The sequence below is a fragment of the Passer montanus genome, unplaced genomic scaffold (assembly GCF_014805655.1).
Source record: "Passer montanus isolate IOZ18808 unplaced genomic scaffold, ASM1480565v1 scaffold50, whole genome shotgun sequence".
Taxonomy (NCBI): Eukaryota; Metazoa; Chordata; class Aves; order Passeriformes; family Passeridae; genus Passer; species Passer montanus.
Window position 1 is genome coordinate 4,842,396 of NW_024369930.1, and position 19,388 is coordinate 4,861,783.

Consider the following 19,388-nt stretch of genomic DNA (forward strand, 5'->3'; position numbering starts at 1 on the left):
ACATTTTCAGTGATTTTTTATATGTTAGTTGACAGAACATAAAACATTGCTTTTCTCATGTTTTGTACTTACCTTTTCTTTTGACATTCTTTCATATTCATTTTCCAGAAGCTTTTTTTCTTCTCGCAAACTACAGTAAAAATCAGAGCAGAACTAAATATATTAGTAATAGAATAATCATTACTGTAATATAGTAAATGGTAAGAAAGCATGAAAGCCTATCCTGTGTTAGACTGAAACACGTGGTGAATTAGCATGAAAGGTGCTCAGATTCAAAGCAGGTTTGCTGACTGGTGACTGGGGGTCCTGAAGGACTGGGTGTACATATATGGAGGTACACATCTTTTTCTACAGTGCACACATCTAAAAATTTGAACCTGGTTTTTCTTAGACTGACTACCTCCTGCAGGGGTGCATTCAAGCCTCACTCACCCGTGCTTTTTACTAGTGGCATCCTACTCCCACAGTTCCTCCCAACCTCAGAAAACAAAATGTTAACACAGAAATGTGGCAAAAGGAAAGAGGAGATGGGTAATAAATAGCCACAAAGACATCTAATATCAAAGAAAGTGCAGTTGACAGTGAGAAACCTTCTTCTTCCTATGAATGTTTTCACATACACATTTACTCTTCAGACAACTGTAAGTGAAGCTCCTCAAACCTGGACTGGATCCTGTGGAAAAAAAATCCTGAAAAGTGTCAGGGGTTATAGGCTAAGCCAAAGGAGTATGGTGGAAAAGTAAATTGAATAGCCACAGTGATCTTAACTATATCCAAAACTAAATTGCAGTTTAATTTCAGGCAACAATCAGGACAGATGCTAAAGAAGTGAAGCAAGAAGAAAGGAAAAAACAGGAAAGCTCTTAGATCCTGTGGGGGTTTAGTAACACTGCCCTGAGAAAGATGAAGGAATAGTTTTAAAAAGGGAGCTCAGCCAACAAGCTTGTTGGATTTACAATAGGGAGCTTCTTGGTAGCAGGTGGTAAATACTGCCAAACACAAAAATTGTCCCTTCTGAAGATGCATCCCCAGTGCCTGCACAGAACAGTTGTGCACCTGCAGTAGGTAAATGGGCTGCAGCAGTCTGTGTGCCATCACAACCAAACAACTTCACTGAGTCCTCAGTCCCAGGTATAGCAAAGAATCAACTTTGGTGCTTAAATTTATGTTTATGATTCCAGTGGGAGCATGTGCTGGTCAACATTTCTTGAGACCCAGGGCAGTCTAGTAGCATAAATAACTCTTTAAATTAGGGAAGAATTAAAGGACAAGCTTCCATAAAACACTTGTGTCATGTGCAGCTATAACAACGGCAAGGGACTCCTGGGCATCCCCACTCACCCAAAACAGCTCTTACAGTTACCTCAAAATGTGGCTGATCCAGAAAAGAAGCAGCTGACTGCTATTTCTTTTTTATTATCTTCTGAAACCTTCCAGAAGCAGTGCAAGACTTTGCATGGTGGTGGTGGTGGTTTGGGTTTTAGAAAGTGTGTGGTCATGGGAACATAGATCAGTCTCCCAGCAGCCAACCTCATGGAGGACCATCCCTAGGACCTTATGCTCAACTCTTTAGCAGTGCTGATTTAAGATTCCCTCCTCCATGCCATCACCCCCACTCTCTCAATAAACTCTTTCTTTGATTTTAGTCCTCCAACAAAAGGAGTGAAGCTTATACCTGGAAGTCTCAGGAAACATATTTCTAGTTAAGGAAAGGAAATAGTGAAAAAAGAGAACTGGGTTCGTGGTGTTGCAATATAAACAGAACAAAACAAAACAACATCTCTCCCATGAATAAGAAGCTCTGGCTCAGATGAAGAGCAAAAAGAAAATAGACACAGAGTAGATGTTGTTGATATACAGTATGTATGATATTTGTATGGGCAGACTACAAGTATCCCTCTACAGGGACTGGTAAAGACTAAAAACTAATTTGAATGCCAGCATTTGAACACTCAGAGAGTGAACGAGTTTGCAAAACAAAACCTTTTAAAGGAAAATGTTGAATTTAAATCAATCTTCCTTCAAAACTGATAAAATTAATTTTAAAAATATTCAAAAATTCCAAAATCATATTCCAAACCTATTTTGGCAGTACTTCTAATTGAACTCCTTGGGACTGACATAATCACACTAAGGATAATAATGCCCACTTTGCACAAATATCCATAACTGTTTGACTGCCACAAAATATTATTAAATAAGCCCTGTGCAAAATGATTAAAGAGGTACTGCAGGGCCTGTGGTTAGTCCGTGCTGTGCCCTCTTTCATATCACGCTGGACGATCAAAAGAGCAATACCAAAGATCAGGAGGGAGAGCAAAGCTGACACTGTTTTCTTTTGTCACATTCCTCACTCATGAGGACAGATTCCTGTGGAACCATTCCAGTTTCACAACAAAGACTTTTCCATCCAGCAAAAGTAAAATGATTTGAACACTTCATTTTCTGTGACATAAACAAAGGCAACAGTGAATGACAAGGGCCAAGTTACCTAAATAGCTGGCAGACCAACCACTTCCACACAAAAACCAGTGGAAGTGTGAAAAGAAAAAATGGGTAAAAAGAAAGAAGTTAAATCTCTCCCTTTTGAGCAATGAGTTTGATCCAGCTGCCCATAGCCAGAAGTCAGACAGCGCTATGCTAGCATCCTTACTTCAGGGTTTCCTTACTGTCAGGGATAAAAACTGGGACCACAAAAGGGCAGGTCACCTCACATTGCAGGTGCCTGTTTTAGGATGACATAAATTACCAGTTGAAAATAATATACATCTCCCTGTGCACTCTAAAGGAGAGGCAGGATGATTAACACATATTTAGAAATCAAATCAGATTCTTCAAAGAATTGAAGTTTACCGTCTGTTTCAACAGATGAACAAAGAAGCTTAATGTAAAATAAGCAGAGAAATTCTGGTTTTTCCATTTAGCATTTGAATCTTTTCACCTGTGTTATAGGGATATCAACCTCATGACGGTTTTACTTAGACATCAATGACAACAAAAAAATCAGTTGCAATTGGCATTAGGCATTTAAATTTCCCATTATTTTATAGCCCTTGCCTGATGGATGTATTTTTCAACATCAACATGTTTCAACGTGGATTTTATTATTACCATTGTCATGCCTCTAACAATACACACAATGGAAAGAAGATAAAACTCTTAAGTTTAAGCATTAATGTGTGCAAATGTTTCTAACATTGCTCTTCTTATCTTCATGAAGCCTGTTACAGTACCCTACATAAAAAGAGGTCAGTTTAACTCACTACAAATGCACCTCTGCTGTCAGAGGTGCAGTTGTAATGAGTTAAAAAAAGACAGTTGGAAAACTGGGTCATTAATAAAAATACAATCCAGATTTTTTCCCTGAGAGACATTTACAGCTGCAAGCTGACACAGAAATAAAAAAAAATATGACTGAGAAATTAAGAAATGTAGTGATAGTTGTCAACAGAAGTCCATTTCACTTCCTCAGCTCACAAAATAACCACAACACTGTTCGCATTAGAAGTCCCATCATGGAAGAAAGCAAATTCCTTCAGCTACTGCCTCCCAGAGCTGGGATTGCTTGCAAATCCACAGAAGGTGTTTGGCACCTCACAACTACAACCCAGTAACCACAGGTAGAAGTTATCACAGCTGACAAGCTGCCAGCATGAGCTTCCTGTAAGGCTCTGAGCTGTAATTAATTTGTAAGCACATGAAAATGCAGTCACAAGACCACCTGATAACTTCAGCTGTGGTGCTATTTATTTTACTTATGGCCTGTAATTCTTTACTAGAGAAGCTATGGATAACAGCATAACTTTTCACTTTCTAATTATTGAGTGACTAATACAGAAATAATTACAAGTGTTGAAATAGTTTCCTTATTTGCAATGCCTCTACAAGGACAAAATCAGTTTTGCAATCCCAACTTGCATGCAGTTGCGGAGTACATCAGTGAGGAGCTATTTTGTTACCTGAACAAATCACTGTAAGAGCTGGAGATTGGACCTTGGCTTCCAAATAAAATTGTTTCCAAGCATCAGGCACCTTTAATCTCACAAACTTGTTATAGATAAATTTAGTACAAATTAATTGCTTATTTTTAAATGAAGTCTTTAGATGATAAATTTAGATTTAATATTTATTATTTCTCAATAATAAACTACAGTTGATACCACTGTGTAATAAAGAGAACCAACTCTTCTTTATGTTGTCTCATAAATCAGAACTCCAAGACTCACACAAATATTAAAGTGAAATCACCTTTAATCTCACAAACTTGTTATAGATAAATTTAGTACAAATTAATTGCTTATTTTTAAATGAAGTCTTTAGATGATAAATTTAGATTTAATATTTATTATTTCTAAACAATAAACTACTGTTGATATACCTTTAATCTCACAAAGTCTTGTTATAGATAAATTTAGTACAAGTTAATTGCTTACTTTTAAATGAAGTGTTTCGATGATAAATTTAGATTTAATATTTATTATTTCTCAACAATAAACTACTGTTGATACCACTGTGTAATAAAGAAAACCAGGTCTTCTTTATTTTGTCTCATAAATCAGAACTCCAAGACTCACACAAATATTAAAGTGAAATTTCTCCTTAAGCCAGAACAAATCCTTGCTGATCACACTGATTCTTTCATTCTTTTTCCACTAATTTGATTTTTTGATCTATATTCTTATTACTGAGGCTTCTTATCAATTATTTGAAGAAATATCATGGCTCTGAATGCAATTTTAGCAGAACTGAGTGGAGAGGACTCTTTTTCCCTCTACTTTATTACCCTTGCCAAGTAGTTTTTGAGAGGAAGAATACTCCCAGAGTCAGCTCTGACTTTGGGATGGTGGCCCAAGCTTTATAAGCTCAGTAAAATCCTTTCACCCCTTGTTGTCCCTCTGAGCTCTAAGGCAGGCACACCAGCAATGAGCCCAGTACATTCATATGGCAGAACTGGCCACAAACTGGGAGAGGAGGAACATACCCACAGTGGGAGCACACCCCATCCATGCAGTCACCCCTCAGGATAACTTCCCTGACAGCTGAAGTGTGTCAAGAAATACACTGAATACCTCATGTACCTATTGAAATTATGAAAAAAGTCACAAAACTCCTGAAAACCTGACAATACTTCAATGCAGAAAGCAATTGAATTTATTCTGGGAATGCTGAATATTCATTGGAACAATAAAGAGTTAAAACAGGAAATGAAATATCATCTTCAGCTGTTCGGAAAGGTCTGGAAAAAATTGTTTACAGAGGCAAGCAAATAGGAAATGAAATAGGGAGAGAAGAGTATGCAATATTAAGAGACCTTGAGATTTTTGCTAATATTAGGGCATATCTGTATGACTCCTCAAGTGTGAAACCTTGTCATTGCCAGATTTGAATCTGAGTGCAAAAGAGGTGCTAAGTACTCTTAGATACCAGAGAAAGTGAATTAAGGCAGGAAATAAAGTCATCAGAGATAAGAGGGATAATCCAGAGAAATAAAGGTTTACAGAAACAGGGGAACAGAGATCTGCAGAACCAGGGAAACATGGTCTGATTTCTCACTTCCAGCTCAGCACTAGATCTGAGTAGACATTCTAAAAAAAGGATAAAGCAGTAGATAAGACACACAGATAAACTCTTCAAAACCTTTCCCCCTCCATGCTCCCTGCCTGCTATACATACAAAAGTAAATAAACAACATGTTTGTTTTCAGACTGAACAGCCATTAGTCATAATTCCCAAAGAGAAATTTACTTGTAAGAGCCAAGCACAGCTGGGACTGTATTAACACAGTTGGACAACAAGGGAAACTGTGTTCCAGAGAGATCAAGGGCCAAGAGAGGTTGGGCCATGACTTTTTATCCTGAGAAATTAAGGAAACTAAACAGCGACCTAACAGCAAACTTCTAATGCTTTTGATACAGCTTCCCTCCCATTTGTGACATTGTCCATGCACCAGATACTTCAGAAAACATTGCTTTACTCTTTGGATAAAACCAGCGAGCATATGGATCTTCATTTTACACCGGTGTTACTATTAGATCACCTGCTACTCACAACTCTGTTCTAGACATTCACTTTCACCGTCTTTCACAGGCACCAAACTCATCCCTTCATTACAAACATATATTCACACAAATTATCTGGTTTTCTTCATAGTCCACTTCTCATTTCTCCACTACACTCACTCACCCATTCTTCACAGATATTGTGCTAGTCCTGTTTGTTCTACACTAGTCCAACCTGAAATCCGTATAATTTCTTGAATATTTCTGGAATTTCTCTCCCAGTAAGCAAATCCAAGGCACATCCTTCTCACTCCTCACCCACAACACGCATAAGACCCAATGCTACCACGAGGCATGAAACAGATTCCAAATAGGAACAATTAAATAATCTGTAGCTCCCGAGTTTGAAAAATTGACAAATTAAAGGGGCAAAGGGTTGTACAAAAGAGATCTATCAAACCAATCTGCAGCAGTGAATCAGATGCTCATTGTCTCATCCAATACAGGAACTACAGGGCACTAAGTGAAGCTGTAGGGGTCAGGTTAAAAAAGTAAGGATGTGACAGCTCTTACGTAGTTAATCTGTGCAACGCCTTGCCCAGCATGCTGCAGTGTCAGAGGTTTGTTCTGGAGGAGACAGAAGTTCAAAGGAGTAGGGGTCAGCTGAGGATTCCCAAACACAGAGGACTGTATTTGGCTCATGAAATCCCCACATCACAAGAGGCTGGGGCTGCACTTTTGGTCTCCATTAGATAATGCACCTCACAGACCTCTGGTGTGACTGCACAGCTGGATTTGATCCCGGGCAAGACAGAAGACATAAGTTTCTTACTACAGGGAATGAACATTTCTTGCAGCATGACTGACCCAAAAAGTGGATTTTTAATCTGCAAGATATTCAGTTCATATATAAAAATTAACCCAGTAAATGTGTTAATTTTTATAAGGATAAAAGGATAATTGAAACAATGCCTACACTGCATTTTGTATAGAATACAGTTCTCATTTTCACTGGAGCTAGAAAATAGAGAATGGGAAAATATTACCTAAACATATAAATCCTATAATTTTTTGGAAAATTGATGCAAAATCAGAGAAAAATGTTCAAAAGATATGAGGACAAATGGTTAAAAAGCATGATACTTCTGAAGAACTCATTTCTGGACTGCTTGGAAATTGCAATAAATTCTGTATTTAATAATTATTTCAGGAAATTTCATGTTTCTTAGTTATCTCATAGCAAATAATTTTTTCCAGATGCTTTCCATGTATCTTTCCCACTCCCAGTTTGCTTCATTTTCTTAGTTTCTTTTTCTCTTAGAGCAAATACTTGGCTCTAAAAAAACACAAAAAAAACCAAGAAAGAGTTTCCAGAAAAACCTACTCCATGCAGTGTGTACAGTGTTTCTGATTTCCTTGAAGAATAATAATCTTAACTGCTGAGATGCTGACATTGCCTGTTTGTATTTATATACACACCAACAACACTACAGCTGGATTGAAGATGGGTAAAAATAGTAAGTCCCCCACAAAATAAAAATCTGATTTAATCTGCCTAGGTGCATTATTTTTACAACTGCAATACTTCTGCTTGTAATTTTACTATAAAGTATGCAGATAATTGAAATGTATATAGTACTAAGATAATTCTGGACTGTTCTTATATAGAAATGTTAAGATTTCACTCCTTTAACAGCAAATTTATTATTTTTCTGACATTAGAATATGCAAGTACTTCTTCCCTTTGAATACCTGAATACAAAAACTTGAATACACCATGCTACTGATGTTAAAAATAGCATTGGGTCTATTTATGACACTGTTCCATAAAATCCAAGCCAACAGGTCTCTGAGACACTTTAAACATTTGTATTGAAAGTGTTCTAGACTAGAATTACTCATGTTAATTTTTCCTACCTAAATATTATTCATCCAATGCAGTACATTTTAAATAGCATTTTAAAGAACCCCTTCTAAACCTGTTCTAAATTTAAAACTATCTACAAATCTGACCATGGTAAATTTATTCATCACTGACATGTTGCTGTGACTGCGAAAATTTGAGGCCATTCATTTAACAACAGCCACCAAGAAGTGTGTCCATGTAAAATGTAAAGGAGATTGCATAATTTTTCTGCTATTTATCCTCTTTTTACATTATCTGTGATAAAATGAGCAGCATTTGACCACTTTCACCTACCACTCTATCTTCAAGCGATTTTCATACACTCTTCCTTTAGTAGCATTGTATTCACTTCGGCAGCTGAAAAGCTGCTGCCTTATTTGGAAAGCTTCACTGGGAGCTTCTTCAGGGAGCTGTTCTGCTTTTTCCAGTTCACATTGCTGTTCCAGTTCTGCACTCAGGCGTTCAGCTTCCTGCAACAGCTGGGTCTCAGATTCCTGTAAACTGCATTAAATAGACTAATTCAGAACTAGGCAATGTGAAGCACAAGCTTTGTGTTTATACTTCTTTGCATACCTATAATATTTAATTGAAGGTTTTCAACATGAGATGGAATTAAGATCTGTATACTCTTGCCTGACCTCCTAGTTGACCCTGCCTTGGGCAGGAGATTGGACCTCCTGAATTCTGCCCAAATCATCCCATGATGCCATGAGAGCAGTGGAGTTTGGTCTCAGGGTTTTTTTCTGCATACCTACAGTTGAAGTGAGATTCATTTAATTTTAACCAGATGACAGACTGTTACTTGGTTAACTTTATTTGTCTAACACTTCCCGGACAAAAATGAAGAGACGGGGAATCCATTTTATCCTAAGAAGTGCCAAAGGCTAGATCTGATCTAGTGTAGAGACCTAGCAGGACAAGGCCCAGTCTGGATTATATGACAACTTTAAGTTCTTAATAAACAGTGGGATATCTACCCAGTGATGAATTACATCTTGCTACTGCTGTAGTGCTACCAAGACCAGAAATAACTCATGTAATGATACAAAAGCTGAAAATACATTTGTGGACATCTGTGGAAGCTTATTATAATGCCTGTAGATCAATGATCTGCTTTGTATCACCAGGCTAGCTCCACACAAACAACAAACTAACTCCTGTCAGTGTCTGAGACTGACACTGTATTATGTAAGTATTCATAATATACTTAAAAACCTGTATATAAAATCTTAATATACTTGAAAAACGTCCTAAAGGCTGTTAGTAAAATACATTGATTATTATGGAAAACTCTTAAAGTGAACCACAGTATGACAATTCATAAACAATGCACTACACATAAACCTATGCTTTATGAAACAGAAATATTGTGTAGGCCTCCTCAATATTACTAGATAATGACTTTTATATAATCATCTACTAAAATTAGTCACAAATTATGTAGAAGAATAAAGAACTCTATCACTTGCTTTTTACTAGTTACAAATATAAAAATATATAGTGCAATATTTTTTTAAACTTAGAATTTCCCATATTGAGAAAGTCTAGACATAAATTTTGGCTCAAATTTGACATTTATGGCTTAAACAGAAAAACAAAATTATATATCACACCAAAGAATAGAGTTGAGATGGTAGAATGAAGATAAAATACACTGATGATATTGCACAAACATAGTTGAAATAATATAGCAGAAAAAGTTTTGATTTGTGCAACATTTCTCCCTAGATAAGCACTTCCTTTTTCTAAACCAGAAATGAGAAAACCACAGAATTCAACAGAAAAGAGTGTGCCTTCATCATGAACAAATCATTTCATGTGTTTACACACACATGTTAAGCAAAAAATAAAAAGACTTATTGACACTGGATTCTATATGATATTTAAATCTTTAAATCTAACAGAATATATGCAGTTGTGGGAGAAAATGTAATTGGTTGTAGTAATACACAATTTCAAACACTTTTTTCATAACACATACACTTTTCATACAGTTATGTAAACATGTATGTGAATTCATAAAAACAAAATTTTGAGTATTTATTCTTTCAAGATAATAAAAAAAAGAGAAACAGAAACTCCAATTGAGTTTTGAATCTAGATTTTGCTCTCTACAGATGCAAACAGTATTTTTTCATGTGTTGATTTAAATTTAATTGAAGACAATGAAGAAATAACTGCACATCTACACAATGTACACATACAGAATCCCATGACTGCAAAAGTAAGTTTGTGCAGTCTCATGTGGCAGCTTTAAATTTTGTGAAATAATTAGTAATTTAGCAGAGGCTTAAGCAAATAAGATTCCCAATCTGCTAATGAATCTTCATTATTATCTGAGTATCTTTCAGTTCGGGTTATCAGAATATTCATACTAGGTTGCTACATGGAGGTAATATAAATAAAATCTACAACTAGGCCAAATAATTGAGTGACTAAAAAGGTTTTCAGGGGCCAAGTACAAGATCAGATACTTCAACATTTTACTACAAAGTGGATGGGTGAGACAGCACCACAATGGGATAACAGCCTATTCTCAGCAAACATAAATTCAAAACCACTTAAGACATTGAAGAAAAGTATGAAAGATGTTATCTGCCAGGTGACATCTTTCAGCTTTTAGAAATGCGAAATTGTGCAAACTGAAAGCAAGAAATAAATTTGCCACTAAACAGAGGACTGCACTATACACTTATAGCTCTGAGTACATTGGCAACAGCCTTGGAAACTACCTGCACACAGAGTAATTGTGTTCAAGATATTAGACAAATTTGTATTGTATATCAGAGAGATCAGATCCAATACTTTGGTACAGCTGTCACAGGGAACTGTGCTGTTTAAGATGTATAAGGCTTTCTCCTTGAAATTTTTATATGTTAATAAAGGAAAGAAAAAACCACATAGAGCTTGAAAACCTCATCCTGGGTCATTTGTCTTAACACTGCATTGCAACAACACTAGAACAGATGGGCATTAATTAGGAAAGGGATTGAATTCACCTGTAATATGTGAAAAAATAAGTTATTGATCCACACACACATACTGCACTTACCACCATGACAGTCCTTACAGCTGATGGAGAAAACCAGACCCTAGCAGATGTCTGAATAAGGAGGAAGTGTGTGGTCCCCATTTCTTTCTATAAAGTGTTAAGAGACCCTTGCTACCTTATTCAGATGAGCATGTCTACTGATGTCAAAATATGAACAATTGAATCCTAATTTTGATGCCTGAATCCCAGTTTTGATGTCCTTAAAGCATACTGGAAATCATGACTGATTTTTGGTAATTGATTTCCCTTGCTTTCTTTTAGCAATAGGAGAAATTTATCTGTGAGAATTAGTGCTTGTTCACACATTGATGTTCTGCTGTGACACATAACTACTTCTAATACAGAATGGGACATCATGATCTCTGATCCCACTTCTTACAAAAGCATGGCCATTTCATACTCCTGTAAGAATGATGGAAAGAATGAGAGATATAATCTACCATCTAACGTCTTCATGCTTTTGGTGCATTCTTGTAAGGGTAGTTTTAAGTGTGACAGGAAGGACAGCTGAGTCCTGTTTACGCTCAGGCCCTATTCCATTTGCTATACACACAAAGGGTTGCCTTTACATGAATGAATGTCCCATATAAAAGAATACTGTATAAATACATAAAACATGTAGGAATATGTTTGTATTTTTCCAATGAAAGACTGTTTTCAAACTAACACTGGCTGAAAACCAACTGATTAGTAACTACTGGTTTCTGATTCAGTTCAGTGAACACCAGTGTGGTAGAAACTGTCTCTATCAATTAATCCAAACACCACAAAATATGTTTAGATATGAGCAGTTAGAAAAGTCTTCTTGTATTTTCTAGGAATCTGAACTGGTTTAGTAGTGCTGTTTTTAACTTTGCTTCTCAGAAAGATTTGCTATCTATCTCAGTAATCTGAAATAAAGTCAGATGATGTTTCACAGAGTCAGAACCATTCCCAACTCCCCATTTTGTTAAGACAAAACCAGAAGACTCAGCTATCCTCAAGAAAAACTGTTATTTTAGTATTTTGAGAACCCTTTTTCAAATTACTTTACATAACTTTGCACTTGTTGCTATTCAGACTGCCAGGAGGCATAGCAAATCCCAGCACCAACCAAATAAGCAAGTATAACCCAAATTAGTTTTAGAATGCTGAAATTAGGCTTTAGGTTTAATAGCAGAATTGCCATAAGGTTTTTAATTTGGACTGCCAGTGAAAGTGGGATAAAATATTGTTAATACAGTGGATATTATGTATGCATTACAGGAATGTAACAGGAATATCATGAGGCTGATTTTATTGACAATTACAAGTATACTGTAAGGAGTATAAAATTATTATTAAGAAATACTAATGTAATATTGCAGTATTTTCAGTAGGACTGCTGTGTTCTGGGACACACTGTTCACCTGGTACAGCTGTAGTACTGTGTCCCCTTTTGTCCCTCTGTCTCTCTCCTTCCACTCACACATGCCCTGCCCAAGCCTGGCATCAGGCTGTGAGCATGGTCTCTGCTCTCTCCTCCAGCAAGGACTGGTGCAAGGCAGGCTCACAACAATACCCTAATTTCCAAATTTCATTTTGCTTCAAAGCTTAGGCTTCTGATCAAAATCTATTGGCAGTCCTGTCTAATGTGACTGTCAGTATTCTCAGAGGGTAAAATTTACACCTATTTAGGAGTGACAGTTTAGTTTTCCTTCTTAGAAATGAGCTTTAGCTTCTTCAGTTGCTTTCTACGATGTCAGCTCAGTAGGTCAGTCTTTTCATATACTACAATTCTGACGACAGGATCTTCAAATACATATTTATTTTAAGCTTGCAAATTGTCTGTTGCAGTCTGTACACCCATTCCCAATATTATTATGTTTGTATTAGAAACAAAGATGTGTTTCAAACAAGTATTTAAGTATCCCAAATTAAGTTGGAAGTTCCTATTAAATAACAGTGGTTTTCAACCTTGTGTTCTGGCTTCCTGTTTATGAACTATAACTGTAAGAAAGCCTTAAATGATAATCAGCCTTCAGAATGAGTAGAAAGTACTTTAAAAACATAATGCTTTGGCTACTGAAAGTCTAAAAAGGAATATTATACCTTATCACAGCCTCATGCAGCAGGGTGTACTGTTCCTTCAGCTCAGCTACTCTGGTGTCTGTGATTTTTCCAGCAGAAAATAGCTATGGAAGGCAAACAGACAGTTATGAAATCTCCTAAGCACTAATACTTTCATTCTGCTGCAATTTTTATATCTGTAATTGGCAGCCTTTCAGTTTATACAGACTTTGGTAACATAACAAATTAAATACACCACCAAATCAAGTAAACAGACAAAAAATGCTTATTTTCATAAAAATTCAAGGCATAAATATAATAACATAAAGAATGTTTCTATCACAACTACAGTGCTACCTGCACTGTACCATTGCTTCTCTGACTTTATGGCTGTATTAATATTTCATGATAATTCTGTCTTGACTTTGAACTCAGGCTCTAAGTACCCTCTTTTCATTGCTTAACTGGTTCAATTTTGGTATAAACCCACTGGCCCACGCAGGCAAAACTGAGGCTTAAAGTGTCTCTGCAGGCAATAGGGTTGTAAAATATATTGGAGCTAGGCTAAAACTGGATTATCCCCAGGCAACAAAACACGTTACCTTACATGACTGTGCAGATATTCAGCAAACACCAAGATCAAACAGGTCTTTTAAATAGCTCCAAAGATAGCAACTCAAACTCTTCCTTGAGCAGTCTGTTCCAACACTTGACCACTCTTTCAGTGAAGAAATGTTTCCTGAATGGAATCCAATTTAAACCACCCCGGTGCAACTTGAGGCCATTTCCTTCTGCTCTATTACTTGCACCTGGGAGAAGACACTGATCTCATGGCTACACCTCCTTTCAGGTAGCTGTAGAGAACAGTAAGTTCTGCTCTGAGCCCCCTTTTCCGCAGGCTGGACACCCCCAGCTCCCTCAGCTGTTCCCCATCAGACTTGTGCTCCAGACCCTTCCCCAGCTCTGTTGCCCTTCTCTGGACATGCTCCAGCATCTCAATGTCCTTCTTGTAGTGAGGGGCTCAAAACGGAACTCAGGGTTTGAGGTGTGGCCCCACCAGTGCAGAGTGCAGCAGGACAATCATTGCCCTGGTCCTGCTGGCCACACTATCCTGGGTGATATTGCTTTAGAAAACCTTTCTGATATTGCTTTAGAAAACCTTTCTTCTCCTCCTTTGATCACAAGTAAGGAGAACCAGTTTAAATCCAATTAAAAAATGTAAGCTGATCCACCTCTATAAAAGTCCATGGCTAGCCTTGTGGGGCAGCAAGTCAAACCTGCAACTTCTATGGGACCCTGCCAAGAAATGTGATTATGTAGGTCTCCTGAAATAAGAAGTGAAATTACCACAGCACCAAGAAAATCCCAGCAGTTATAATTCAACCTTCAGAATATTCAGAGGAATCCATGTCCTATGGCCAAGAAACAGAATACTTGTCAATGTGTCAAAGGAAGCATATATTTTCTTGATAACTGTTCAAGTTTTTTTTTTTTCAAGATCTGTTTCAAAATATTTCATGGTAGCAAAGACAATCTTTGCTACCTGAGACCCCCAGAATAGAACGTTTGCCTTTCATTTGTTAGCATGAGATTAAAGATAAGCAGCTCTCAAATATTTATTTTGGCATTCTGTATGATCAAAGATACTGTTAACTTAAGTTCAAAATACTATTTAGGTCTTCTGTGAGAAAGAAAATATGTCCCTTTCTCAACCCATTTATTTCTTAGCCTCATACATAGATATAGTTGTCCTGTTTGTGTGGTACCTCACTATTGTGTTTTCTCCACACTCCTCTGATCTGTACCTGTGAATTACAGGTTTTTTTACTGCTCAGGTTCTCACTGCAGATCTACGCCATGTTTGACAATGCTTCCACAGAAATAAACTTGCTTGTCCTGGAGGCTGTGTCTTCTTCTTTATGTCCATAAACTGCTTACCGATTTCACACCTAATTTCTCAGTTCAGCTCAGAGCTAAGAGCTCTGTTTCAAGGAGGTTGGTCCTATGCAGTGTGAAGACTTGTCCATTGAGGACTCCACAGGCCAGGCTGCATGGATGGCATACCAGTATGTCAAAGGCAGTGAGGCTTCCTGGAAAGTTTCATCACCAGGTAGTTCCCATTACCACAGTGGTTTTGGAAGAGCCATCAAAGAGACAGCACTGGGATACCCTGGTCCCAGGATTTGTTATTAAAGTCTGGTATACTGTTTTCTCCAAGATTCTTGGGAGAGCAGAAGGGAAAGAGGCAACTGTTTGAGGGGAAGAAATAGTCTGTGGAAGAAGGGAGCAAATATGATCCTACTCTAGAAAAATTGTATTAATTGTGATGATAAAACCTGACAAGAGATGATGCCTCTGATATAAAGATATATAATTCTTTCAAGGTGGCCTGTACCACATTAACGATAAAATAACCAAGAGAATTTATGCACTCACAGTTCATTTTATTGTTCAGAAGCTCTCACATTGCTGGGGTAGGTGAAATGTAGGTTTCCTCAGTGTAACTATTTACATTGCTAAACTGAAAAGTAAAAGAGCGAGTGAGAAGATGGAGAAGTGAGAAAAATAGGGCTTCTAAATGACAGTTGGGGATGACCTTTTTTTTCAGTCATGTGTTAACCATAATGCCCTTGTAAGAACTGCGGTGATTTTATTATACTGGTGATCTCAGATCTGGAGTCTGGGATATAGTTGGATAAATATTCTTGACTTGTTGAGTCTTCCAGTCCTATTCCATGTCAGTTGTACTTAACTGTATATTGCTTTTGTCAGATTTTCTTTCTCATTTTATAATGTGCTGGCACCCCATACCTTTTCAAACACACCCAACATTGATAGATCATCTGGATAAACCAGAATAAATTTTCCTTATCTAAATGCAGAATTACTGGAAAGTTGGATGAAGATTTGTCTTTTAACAAATGGTTGCCTGGCAACTTTCTGCTTTCCATTTTCCCATACTCCCATAAATGCAATTACATGGAATTATGTGTCTTATTACTGGATTTACTTTAATCTTTTTATTTTAATGTAAAATTTCTGTTATGTTTATTTTACCATATTGTTACCCTTAAATTGCCCTTGTGATTTTCTAACTTTGTTACAATTTTTTCTATTGCTACGGGATTTGAAGTCTGGCTTTTCTACCAGAAAAACAAAACAAAACAAGATATAACAAAGCAAAACCAAACCCAAACCCAAGTTCCAAAGCAAATTTTTTTCCTTCAGTCAGTGAAAAGTCCCAAAGTGCTGGCCAATTATGTCCTATTACAAAAGATGTGGAGGAAAATTTTGCAGAGAAGGTGAAAGGGAAGGATATATCCTTAATATTTTTCTAGCAGGAAAAGGTAGATATTCTGTCTCTGAGCAGGACTCATTTAAATATAGGAGTCCATGAGAAAAACAGAACATACTTATGCTCAAATAATTGTTCTGTACACCTGAAAAATGTTTCTCTCTACAAGTTCATATTCACTTGCTACCAACAGTTCCCCACCAGACCTGTCTTCAAAATCTCCTGATGATAATTCCAAGAAAAAGTGAGCACCATGTGAGGTTCTACACTATCTGAGGGACCTCTTTTATATCCTTCCAGCTTGACTTCAGGCACACAAGCCCCTGGATCTAAGACCACAGTAGTTTCTCCAAGCTTGGAAGGTGGATAGAGATGTTTGTAAGAAAGAGAATATGTCAGAATAGGAATGGGAATTAAAACCACAGAAGGGAGAGGACCCACCTGATAAATGAGGTACTCATCCATGTGAGCAAAGCTAGTGGAATCAGGTCTTAACTTGATCAACACCTCCTCACTGCATTAAGTGCAGTGGGCATTCTCCATTTTATCAGATTATATTCAACTCTTTTTGACAGTCACTCAAAACAATGTAGCAAGGAATTCATCTGGAATTCCAAACCAAGTTTTCTCTAACTGAAATGTGATTTAAATACGAACTCTAGGCACATTTCCCATTCCAAATTTCAAGGCTCTTAAAGTTGTTTTGGGACTCTCCAGAAATGAATAAAATTCAGCCAAATATTAAACATAAATAGATGACAGAAGCTGAATATTGGTCTAACTCTTCACAGTTTTCTGATAAAAAAAGCACACAAAACAAGCACAGAAGATAAAGTCACCACCAGAAATTACCACTTAACTCAATTACTTGCAATCATTATTAAAGTGAAGCACTTGAGGCTTCTTAGGAAATACTCAATTTCAGCAGTGCCTACAATCTCTTCATTTTGGAGAAATGATGTAGCTAACACATGTTTCTAATTATGCTTGCAGTTACTGCAAAACAACTAAAATGTATTCTAAGTTCAAGTGGAATAATAACGCTTTTCTTTTCTTCATGCTAAGTTGTAGGTTTTGTAACTGTAACAAGACATTTTGACTACACTTAGTATAATTTTAACACAAAATTTCCAACATTTTTTATTAATTTGCTATTTCAAATATCTGAAATGTTTCATCAAACAACTATTTTGCCTCCTAATAGAAGACTAGAGAAAAAATTCAAGGGATTAATATGTTTTATAGTTTGTATACACTCAGGATTTCAGTATAGTATTAGCCCCTTGGCACATGGCTCTTCTGCCCAGTCTGTTTCATCAGGTTTGGAATTTTCCTTCTGTGTTGTTTATTTGAAGAGCTTTTCTTACTTCTTTTATATAATATTTAAAGGTTAAACATTAAGCAAAGAGAAAGGGTAAGTTCTCCTCTTTAAATAGAGTGCTCTGCCTCTTCTGTCAAAATCTTCATGAAGCTACACAGTGTGGGCACAGCACACAGCTCAGGTGTGCCTTATTTGGAGGAGAAGGCAATGCCAGCTTCTCAGGGGTTGTTTCAACATCCTAGCAGGGCAACAGGTACAAGCACTCTGAAGCCATGCGATGACTCTTGCACTTCTGTCCATATTACTGGATACCAGTCTCCACAGAATCACAGGGCTAGGGATATCTGAAGGTGTTTGGCTTGCCTGTCTGGTATATCCAAATTATCTGGACAAAATCTTGGACCCATGATGATGCACTAAGGGAACTGAAGATTCCTACTCAAGTTCAGGCCACTGCTCAGAGCAAGTTCAAAACCTCTCACTAATTCTGAAGATCATGTCCTGGCTACTTCAAGATGAAGCATCCAAATATGAAGGAAAATCAATTAAAAGGTCATGTTTGGAACCTATGGCAATCTTAAAAAAAGCCAAACACAGTACAAGAAAATGGAATCTTTACACTTTTTATTCAGTCATTGTTTGCATTTTTCAATACGTCTCAAATATTCATACACATATGGAAAACTAATACTTACAAAATTATAATTTCTCTACTCAACAACATTTCAGGCTTCAGCACATATTTCAAAGTATTTTAAAACAAGAAGATAAAAGTCACTAATTTAAGACTGTAAACAGTTTGCAATAAATTGTAGTTATTGGTATGCAATTCTGCATTCCATTTTGGCGATTGGGAAACAGTGAAAGCACACACAGAAATAGCTATACTGCAGATATTTAGAGAATGATATGCCTTGCTTAAGTCATTATTCTAGAGAAAGGTTATGAGGACAGAAAGTAAAGAAAAATGCGCTGATGGTTTTAAATAGGTACTGTAAATGGAATTTAAAAATAAGGTATCTTCACTCTCACCTGGAAATACATACATTTATTACAGGAAGTAGACTTTAGAATAAGTATGGGAAGTCCACAGAAAAAGCCTATTTATTAGTTTTTCAAGTAGAAAAGTATTTGTCACTGAGTTTCCTAAACATTTAATTTAGGTGACAAGCAACAACACTTGAAGTCATGCATAGGTTATTGGTTGCACAAATGTAGTCAGGTGGGAGTAATGGCACACACACAAATCATAAATACACTTGTACAGTAGAGTACAAGTAGATACACTGTACTGCCTTACACCAAACTTCTACAATTTTATTTTGTTTAATTACAGATGGATGAACCAGGCATCCTTTAATGAAAAATAAACTGCTGAAGAGCCTCCTAAAACTAACAAAGACTGACCAGGAAAAATAATAATGTACGGTAGATACACTGTACTGCCTTACACCAAACTTCTACAATTTTATTTTGTTTAATTACAGATGGATGAACCAGGCATCCTTTAATGAAAAATAAACTGCTGAAGAGCCTCCTAAAACTAACAAAGATTGACTAGGAAAAATAATATCCCAAATTCTTTCCCAAGGCATAGTTCAAAACAGTAGTTTTGTTGCCCAGTTCATGGGAAAAAGCAATTCCTACATGGAAAATATAAACATCAGCCACAATCAAGATGGTACAGTGGGTAAGACTGTGCTGCTGGCCAACTGAGGCTTGCATGGCTCAGAAAAGAGGGCACAGGAGACTGATAAGACAGGCATTTCAGGAAAGGACACAGCTTT

At 36.8% G+C, this 19,388-nt stretch overlaps 1 protein-coding gene across 1 annotated transcript in view; it reads right to left on the reverse strand.

Moving 5' to 3' along the window:
* The window catches only part of CCDC146 (coiled-coil domain containing 146), a 68,001-nt gene that overhangs the window by 23,675 nt on the left and 24,938 nt on the right, over positions 1–19,388 (reverse strand). The window contains exons 4-6 of the mRNA XM_039723665.1: positions 13,028–13,110; positions 8,200–8,406; positions 73–130 (exon numbers count right to left, since the gene is read on the reverse strand). Coding sequence (XP_039579599.1) covers positions 73–130; positions 8,200–8,406; positions 13,028–13,110 — 348 coding nt within the window. The remainder of the gene's footprint in view (positions 1–72; positions 131–8,199; positions 8,407–13,027; positions 13,111–19,388) is intronic.